Here is a 10,124-nt window from a genome sequence, read left to right as displayed (position 1 = left end):
AAAGAGTCTCCAATCTCACAAAGCCAGCACTTTACTAGTAAATGGGGATTAGTGTGTGTCGCATGCAAGTGGGGAAAAGGATAGAAAGGGCGATATGCTTTCTTGTAAGCCTTTACTACATTAAACTATGAATTTCTGAGAGGGAAAATTGTTAGATTGCTACTTTTGTTAGCCGACATGAACTGCCTACCAGTGATGCTGTTATTAAATGTGTCACAGTAACTGACGTGGGTTATTATTCTCTCTGATTATGGTCTTCATGCAAAGTCCGTCAAAAGGAACAGCCAAACTAATCTTCTGCAACTTGTATTTTTTATTATTGCAACCAACTGGAAGACAATACATCACATAAACATCATTGCAGTTTTTCAGAAAATGGAAAACAAAATAAAACAACATTTATATATTTTTTGCCACGGTATTGGACAACGTTGATATTTACATGTAGTGATGAAATAGGTCTTGAAATCATTCTTTGGCAATATGATTGCACAATAAGGAGAGAATTGAACATTTACTGAAAAAACCAACACCTGGGTGTACTCTGCATCACATCTCACAGATCAATAACAGTTTTGCATTTTGACATCTCTAACCTATGGCTTTCCAATATTCAGCTCAGACAGTCACTGAAAAAATAATGGCAGTATTGAAGATAATTTTGTCAGAGAGAAAACAAAACAGAAAATGAAAATGCGCATAAAAACATCAAAAAAAAAAAAAAAATGGCAACTACTTTTTTCTAGAGCATTTCATTGTGTGTTTGGCAGGTTTGAAAGAAACACTTGTTTTAAGGGGATTTTCAGGCAGTGAAGTATATTTCCTTTGCTTTAAAATATCCCACGTATATTGTATGTGTTGCTCTGTTTTTCCAGGACTCATAGGTCAGGAGTTCATCTTTCCTGCGTGTCACCGAGCGAGTCAGAGGAAAAAAAGGGTTGTTGCTAAAGCAACACATTCTCCCCTCGACATGCCTCTTGCCAGCTGAACACGTTATTAGTCACCACAACAGTGGATTGTTACTGCAAATACAGCAGAGTGCTTGACCCGGGCCGCGGGGGCACTCAGACAGATATCAGACGAGAGACGGATGGCACACAACAAGAACACTGACAGTGTCTCCTTTTAGCGTTTTTTTATATGTCGGCATGGATACCATACAAAATGCAAAGCCAGTGATGCATGCTACAGGTGGCAAAATACCGTACCAGTGGATGGGACATGCATTTGTTTGCCTGCTTGGCTCGCTGACAGTCACTCAACAGCTTAAACAAAACCCTTTCCTGACTCTGCTGCTACAACCAAACCCAGCCTATGTTTTCTCCTACAAAGCTGCTTTTTATATGCACTGCATCTCTGCAAGTGGGGGGAAATTAATACTTTAATGCATTCCTGTTTCAGCAAAAGCATGCCGAGTAATGGCAGTGCAGTATCTATATCACTTCTGATGCAAAAATGTCAGCGCTCACTACTGCCCTTGGGAATTTTAATCAAGTCAGTGTTTTATGACCCTAACTGAGGTACACATACACCTTGTAGAGTGGTCAAATATAACAAAAATAACCTCTGATCTCCAGATTGGGCTCTTGAGATAAATATATAATAGACTGTGTGCAAGCTTGACATCCACAACGGCAGCTAATTTCTTTAATCAAACGGTTAACAATACTGTATGTAAATGCAAAAGACAATTGTCATTTATGCCGTCTCCTACATTCCTCTTTCTTTTCAGTTCAACTCCCAAGTAGCCTTTTTGGAGATATGAGGTTCTCTCAGGACACCTACAAAGTTTCCATGCCCGTCTGATCCATACATTTACATTGAACAAAGCGGATGGAAAATAAGGACACATGTACATTTACACACAGGAGAGAGAAAAAACAATACTGTTATAAATAAAGACAGGTAACGTTCTGTCAAAAACATGTCAGAGACATGACAACAGAGGTACTGAGGGCAGGCAGGCAGGCAGGCACAATGTTAAAGGGTGTGTGTTCCTGGGCACACAAACTCACACACTCTACAGATGTGTTCTGAAATAACACTGGGGTTAACACTGAACACCTAAAAATCACTGTACAGGCAGAAGAAGACGGAAGCCCACCCCTAAGAGGTGATTCAGCTGGCCTACATAGCCTGACCCGAGGCCCGGAGGTGGCGCCCTCGGGGCCTCTAATTGCAGAGTGATCTCCCACATTCCTCCCTGAAGACGTGTCTTTGAAAGCCCGCTCAGAAAAACAGAACCCAAAAGATTCAATGAAACAAAACAAAACAAAAAAACAAAAAAACAAAAACAAAAAAATCCAATATAATCACGGGTATAAGAATTGGCGGCAAAACTTTTTTTCTTTCCTCTAGGATCAAGGTTTATATGAAAATAAGTCATGCTTCATGCTAAATACATTGTTTATCTTACATGATCTTTGAATAAAAAAGATTTGCTTTTTATCTTATTTACAAGCACCCATGCAATATAACTGAGAAAGTCCTGCAGGTCAAATTGCTTCAATTAAGAAAGGAAAAAAATAAAATATTTTCTAACCTTTTTACAGAGTTGCCCACACGGGACAAATTGCTTATATCTTTATGAGGGTAGAGTGAGGGTAAACAGACACAAACAGAAATCTAAAACCCACAGTTTATGTATATAGTTCTTTGACATTGTCAAATGAATAGGAAGGTGTGGTAGCTACTGGTAGCTACGATATCTATACCAGGTGTCTACGTCTATGGACAGAAGTACTGGGGAAGTTTTAGGGACGTTTACATTATGCAACAACAACAACAAAATGAAGGAGATATTGCCTCAGACCCGGCACACTATCCATCTCTATGGTGATAAACATGACCATTTTTTTTAAATTTTAAAATATCTATTCTTAAATACTATGAGTGCTCTTGAAATAAACCATGTCTTTACCCATGATGCTTCTATTATAAGTGGCGTTAAATAATCTTAAGTGCATGAATATATATCACATTGGGTTTTACAATTATTTTGACACTTAAGGTCATTCTCTCTAGCTCTCCTTGACTACTATGCCTTCCTTTTTTTTTTTTGTCAGCTGTCGTATCGGCTACATGAAGCAACCTGGTCGCTTATCTTTGGCACAGTCTCACATTTGTGCTCGTGGATGTAGGCGAGTGACGCTAGTGAGCGGCCGAGAGAGCCCCTAAGTCACGTTAAATGGGCTCGTCTCGTCGGCGCTGCCGTCTTTGCTGGCATCACTGCGAGATTGCTACAGATTCACATAGAAACAAACAGGTAAGACAAACAGCCATCTTCTGTGTTCGTGTACTGTACGCTCCTCAATGTGATTCGGTTTTGTCGTGTTCAACTTGTCCAAATTAGTGACAAAACATGCTTTTTTTTATGGCTTTCATCCCCTTTTAAACAACAAAAACAACAAAGACACATGAGAAATACCCATTGATGTTAGTGTTGCTGAACATGTAGGAAAACATAGATTTTTGATATTGCCACAAATAAGTAGGATTCACCTAATGCCCTGCAGATAGATAGAGGGAGATGAGAAGTGTCCGTTGAGACTAATGCTGTAGTAACGTTACCTGTTGACCTATTTGTGTATTGTATGTGTGTCTGTGTGCTAATGTGTGTGTGCGTGCGTTGAGCTGTATACTGTCTGTGTGTGTTTGTGTGACTATGTACTTGTTCTATGTGTGTGTCTTAGTTTCTCAGGGCCTCTTTCTGCTCCTTCTGGCCCTTGGCGGTGCGGTTTGTGATGTTGTTGAGGCAGGCTCTGACCCCCGCCAGGTGGAGCAGCGACCCCGCCGCCTCCTTCATCTCCTCGTCGTCGCTCTCCGGCGGCTTCTCCACCGCCGCCGCGCGCCGCTTCTTCAGCGGCAGCGTGTCGCTAATGCCCCTCGCTCGGTTTTTGGTCCAGGGCAAACTGCTCCCTGCCAGAGTCCCAGCTCCCGCCCCCGAACTACGTCTCTGTCCGCGCAGGGGCTGCTGGGAAATGTAGGTAGCGGCGGCAGTGGTGATGTGAGAATCCAGTGGGATCTCCCGGGGCTCGGGTTTGACGTCTGACTGGATCTCCACGGCGATGATGTCGTCGTCGTCGTCCAGCGGGGATGAAGGGTCGGTGACTTGGGAGGAGCACAGCCTGCTGGGTGATTTGGCGGTGCTGTAAGTGTGGTCGTCCTGGAGGTCCTCGCTGCAGGGCGGAGGGGAGTAGCAGGATGGGCTGTCCTGTCCTCGGCTTAGATAATCTCCCAGGGATGATCTGTATGAAGCAAGGACACAGAGCGGGAGAGAGAATATTGTTACTCCTGCTGTCACGCTGCCAGCCAGGTGGCCCGCCTGTATACGCTTCACTCCACTGAAGCTGCTCCGGTTTGCTCTGCATTTGGCTGGAAAGCAAGGAAAGTTCAAGTGATAATCTATCACCCTCAAATAGCCCCCTTAGGGCCTGATGTGCATATTTCTCAGGTCAGATTAAAACCTTGCATCTCCAAAAAAGAGTCAGCCTTTCCTATTAGGAATGAGCAGACTTATTTTCAGCCTGCCACCTAGGCATTTTTTTAAATGACAGAGTGCATTTTGAGCAGCTCTCATGCTTCCTCAACTTGCTCAGCACATAAAGGTCTTTGCAAGCTCTAAAGTCAGAGCGACACAGAATGACGACGCTGCAGCAGAGCCATTTAACCACTGTCCATTATACATCAGCTTCCACATTGTATTGCAACACATATATTAGTCAGAAGACACTTCTCTCTGTAAGACATTAAAGGACAGGGTTGTGTTGTGACATCTAATAAATCAAAAGGATCTTCAGCAGCGTGCACTGTCCCCTGGACATTTTCTCCCCTCAGAATGAGAGGGTTAGCATATTAATATCTTATAAGAAAAACATGCACCCCTTACAGTGATCAAATATTCACTGCATACCTTTAGTGAGACTTTGGCTATGTTTAATTCATTATGCAGTGCAGGCCATCTTACTCTTATGCTCCTATGATGGATGTGCATGTCCATGCATGCTCCGAATGTTCTTTGAATCATGAGGCCTCTCCCTCTAATAAACCTGTTTGTGTGTGTGTGTGTGACAGACCGTTATATAAACACACCTGGATAAAATGTTCTGAACAGTAGGGAGCTTGTGAATGCCTCTGACTTTTGGACACAATAAAGATGTAATTATGTAAACTATGAGTGGAAAATGTTGGTGTGAGGTTTGTTTTGTGTGTGTGTGTGTGCTTTTTGTGTTTGTTTGAAGGGCGACCGTATGTGTGCATGTGGGTGAGGGTGTGTCTGTATGTCTGTGGGGGAATGGGTTTGTGGTGGGAAAGCCCTGACTGACTTTAATTGTACGGTTGAGGGCAACAGGAGCAGAGGTTTACCCACCTTATGGCCGAGGTTCTGCTCCCCACAGGGCTAACAGGTAGGGGTCTTATCACAGGGAAGAGTGCCTGGCTTCTGACACGGGCGCCATTTTGGATCACACCACGAGGAACTAAAAGAGGGAGAGATCAGCAGACATAAGAATTTCTAAAACGCACAGATCTATGCACACATTAGTCACATGCAACACACACAAATCACTCTCAAAGTGGGAAGGAAACACGGGAAGATTCTCTAAAACCTCGATAAGACGCCGGAGCAGCTCGATGAGCATTCACTGACCATCTGAGGCCAACAGGGCAATATTGATGAGCAAGGCAAGGTTAAATTGAGCGGGAAAGCGTCATAAATGAGTTAAGGCCGCTGCGAATCATTCAATTACCAACGACCGCTGGGCTCGGCTAAATCCAGCCTGTCTGATGCTGTGGGCTGAACAGCAGGCGGCTGGAACTTAAAGGGGGAGACCACAGATTTGAAAATGTGAGAAGTTTTTCTTGTTTCAAACTTAATGAAAACACATTAATGTACTTTATTTTAAAAGCAATCCACATGGAAAACTCCAAATTCAAAAAGCAAACAAGGTTTTCAAACAAGAGAGAGGGGATGACACGCAAGGGCTACAGGCCGGACTCAAACCCATGACTGCAGCACCAAGGGCCGAGCCCCAGCACATGGGGCACCAGCTCCACCAGTTGAACCACCAGGGCATCCTGAGAAATGTTTTATACATTTATTACAACTTAAGTATTTAAGTATGACCCCAGACAGTTTTCTACTCTTGTTTTCTCAATTAATTGTCCATAAAATGTCACAAAATAGTACATAGTACAACATTTTCCTCACAATATTCAAATGCCCAAGTTGGCATATTCAAATTGGTTGTTTCTTTCGACCAAGACTCCAAAACCCCAAAGTAATCAACAAATATTAATTTAAAAAAGACTGGAACCAGAGCATTTTGTGCTTGAAAAATGACTTAAATGGTGAATGAGTCAATTCTTGTTATTGTTGCAGACTATTCATTTTCTGTCAAAGAATGTTGTTTCTCTAGATAGATACATCATTTTGACTTTGACTTGAAGGTGAACTGGAGTTGAATTAGAATCATGTCACACCGTTCACTGTGAATGCCGGAGTAAAAAATGTAAGATTAGAATGCGTCGAGCCGTATATTTGGGAAAGAGAACAGAAAAAAAGTTCCCTCTTCCAAGAGTTGTCCATCTGGTCGACAATATCCAGGCAGAAGGGGCCTTGGTCAGGGAGGAGAAAGTGGCCACACTGACCAGTTTTCGAAGAAACTGGAGAACCTACCAGAAGGACAACTCTACAGCTCTCCATCTAAGTGCCGTTTCTCTACTGAATAAACAGGCATATGGCAACCCACCTGGAGTTGACCAAATAGCGCTTTCTCTCATCTAATGAGACAAAAATTGAGTTCTCAGGTCTGAAAGCCAAGCATTTCAATTGGCAAAACCCAGGTGCTGCTTATTGCCTGGCTACCACCTGGTGCCACTACACTGCAGCACGACACTGACACCGTCATACAAACGGAAAATACAGACAGGTCCTCCTAGAAAACGCCACTGAATGGGGAAAAGAGCAATCCAGCAACACAACACTGTAAACCACACATCCAGGATAATGGACTGGCTTTGGAACAAATCCCTGAGTGGCCCACCCAAAGCCTGGACTTGAAGCCATTTGAAAATCTGTGGGGAGACCTGAAGATCATGGTTTACCAACACACCTAATCCAATCTGACAGCTGGTAGACTTAAAGCTGTTGTCTCTGCCAATGCATCTTCTGCGTACTGCAGTGACATTTTAGTTTCTGATTTTTACTACATCTGAATTTAAGGAATAGTTCAGCCTTTTGGGAAAAATACTTATTTGCTTTCATGTCAAGAGTTAGGCGAGAAGATTGGGCCTACTCTCTTGTGTGTACGCTAAATGTGAAGCTAGAGCTAGCTGCTGTTTAGCTTAGCCTTGGATAACGAATTTTAAAAAGATGTTTTAGAAGTATTAAACAAACAAGATATAATGAGTTAATTAGTGTTTGCCTTTGCACAGAGCCAGGCTGTTTCTGCAAGTCTTCCCTCTAAGCTAAGCTAAGCTAACCGGCTGCTAAATGTAGCCTCAAACAGTATGTACTCTACAGACACGACATGAGAGGTGTCTCTTTTCATCTACCTCTCAGCAGGAGGAGTGAATATCAATTTCTTAAAAACTGTCTGGAATAGATATTCACTTTGCCACATGCGATCAGCGTGTATGCTTACGGAAAAAAGAAAACTTTAAGGAATTAAATGTGTGCTGCCCATCAAGCATTTAAAATGAACCCACTTCACAAGTAATTCATTTGGAGTTTGCAGTGCTGTCAAGTGCGCCGATTTCTTAAGATTACTGGCAAACATTTTTCTGCGTTCAGAACAACACTGTCTCCGAGTGCCTAAAAAAATCTTCAGGGACTAAGAATTAAAATAAACATCAGTATCACCAGAATAAAAGCTTTTGTTATGCAGCCTCAGATTTTCCATCCAAGGGTCAAAGTCCTTTGACTGCCTGGTTTTCCTCCGATACCGTTTTCGTAAATACTAAATGGACTGTGAAAGACCAGATGGGAGATCTATATATATATATATATATATATATATATATATATATATGCTTTCAACTCTGGAACAGCTGTGAATCTAGTTTTTTATTGTCTGTTTTGCAGAAGAGAAGAGAGAGAGACAAGAAGAGTGCATGAGTAGCCTACATCTGAGCCAAAAGCTCTCATTACTCAAGGCAGGCTGCTCACCACAGCCATCCCAGTTCACTAAAACAGCTGTCATTCTCATCTCTAGGGTCAGTTTGCATTTTCGCAAATGATGACCTGCTGTTTGCTTTGTCTGCCGCAGAAACATTTGTTTTGGTGTAAATCCTAAAAACGTTTTACCATAGCATCAACATACTGTAGCTTAAGCTTCTTTTTCAATTCTGGTTTTAAATCTCAGTAAATGTATGATTGATTTTATGAGGAGAAATTTAATTCGCCCTGCAGGAACCGCAAGCTCATTACAACATACAAGTTGTCATGGCGAGGCCCCCCAGAAACCCGCCCCGCAACTGGTATATTTGGCTCATGTTGTAACACACAGAGATGAATTACGATAGATCTGTTTGTCATTTGTCATTGTTGGTGTGTTTCTGTAGCTTTTCCCCCGGCCGGCTGTGTCCACAGTAATCTTATTGACTCCAGTTAGTGTGGCTCTGCCCCTGATATCTCCAGCTCTGCTCTCCATAACCTTATAAGTAGGTCCCTGCACAGAGTCTCTTTCATAATCTTGATCACTCACTGCATGGTTGTGTGTGTGTGTGTGTGTGTGTGTGTGTGTGTGTTAGTGTGGGCAGTGCATTAGGTCTCCCCGGGTTGATGTGCACCCACCCCTCCCTCCTTCCCCACCTCGCTCCAGTCAGGCTTTGGGTTGCCATAGCAACGGCTCGCCTTCCACATGCCACAGAGTGGTAGATCATGCATCAGCAGAGAAAGTGATAGAGAGAAGCATAGAGAGAGAGAGCGAAAGAAAAGGGGGAAAGGAAATACCGAGCTCTGTTTGACATGGCCTCTCATAGCTCAGCGGCACACTCCTGACCACCACTGTTTACCCTGGATACACACACACACACCTCCATCCTAGCACAAGTGCGGACAACTCTCGTCTTATGTGCGTGCTCTGTATATTCGCCTCCTTGCTTTGCTGTTTGGGTATCTCAGCAAACCCTACTCTTTGTCTTTCTAATTCCGTCCTCTCTTGTTGATTTCTTTCCCTCTCTATCGATCTCGCCGTCATTCTATGTATAGTGGTGACTCATATCTCCGACAGAGCATGCACGCCGTCTCTGCAGGTAAAAAAGCCTGGGACATATGCTAAGGAGGTGAGGTGACAAACTAAGCGGGGGAAAGAGCAGGCAGCGCTCCCAAAGCCCGTCCTCACTCACTGAGATTGAGCAACACATTTTACAAGCTCAGAGCAATAAAAGGAAAAAAGGAAAGAAAGAAAAAATAACTCGGCTTGGTAGCAGAAAGCAGGACGCGCTGAGGAAAAAAAAATGTAAATACAGAAGAGACAAGGTGTCTGTCTGCATCTCTGCCTTTTTCCTGGAGAGAAAATATCTAGTCTGTCTTTTTTCCTACGTCTGCTCAGCTGCTCTGCCTTTCTGTCTGCTTCCTACGTCTTCGCCTGCCGCCCGCCTCCCCGCCTGCCTGTTTTCCAGGGCAAGCGAAGCCCTCAGCCTCCCTCCCCTCTCCGCTCTCATGTGCCGTGTACGCACTCAGCCTCCTCTGCTCTCCTGTTAAATGAGTTCCACATGGCCCTGCAGGCTGCAGTCTCTGCGCGGCTGGCAGAGGAGCGGAGCAGACAGGCACACACACACACACACTGGAGTCACACACACACAGTCCAAAAGGTTCAAAGGTCACTCCCAGCAGACCTTGAGAACGCAACCGTTTGAAAGTGGCCTCTCACTCAGTCAAAACAGCCCCCTCCTGTCTTTCTGCCTGCTTGGCTGGCGTGTGTTAAACTGAGTACAGAGTCTGAAGGGAGGATGCATACTAATGCTGTCTGACTGACTGTCTGGATTGCTGGTGGGCTGAGAACGCTGGCAGTTTAACTGGATGGCTAACCGGCTTGTCTATCTGACACTCCAGCTGAGCGTCTAAGTGGTTGGCTGACTGACAGGTGCTATGACTTTCGGGGGGGGGGGGGAAAAAAAAA

At 43.8% G+C, this 10,124-nt stretch overlaps 1 protein-coding gene across 1 annotated transcript in view; it reads right to left on the bottom strand.

Moving 5' to 3' along the window:
- Positions 1-293: 293 nt before the first annotated feature.
- The window catches only part of LOC118340946 (forkhead box protein N3-like), a 48,570-nt gene continuing 38,739 nt past the window's right edge, over positions 294-10,124 (bottom strand). Inside the window, exons 6-8 of the mRNA XM_035679113.1 lie at positions 5,752-5,815; positions 5,369-5,477; positions 294-4,247 (exon numbers count right to left, since the gene is read on the bottom strand). Of these exons, the coding sequence (XP_035535006.1) occupies positions 3,689-4,247; positions 5,369-5,477; positions 5,752-5,815 (732 nt within the window). The 3' untranslated portion in view covers positions 294-3,688. The remainder of the gene's footprint in view (positions 4,248-5,368; positions 5,478-5,751; positions 5,816-10,124) is intronic.

Source organism: Morone saxatilis, unplaced genomic scaffold (assembly GCF_004916995.1).
Source record: "Morone saxatilis isolate NCDOM2014 unplaced genomic scaffold, NCSU_SB_2.0 Contig7, whole genome shotgun sequence".
Lineage (NCBI taxonomy): Eukaryota > Metazoa > Chordata > Actinopteri > Moronidae > Morone > Morone saxatilis.
Note: the sequence above shows the minus strand (reverse complement) of the source record. Positions and strands in the feature narration are given on the sequence as shown.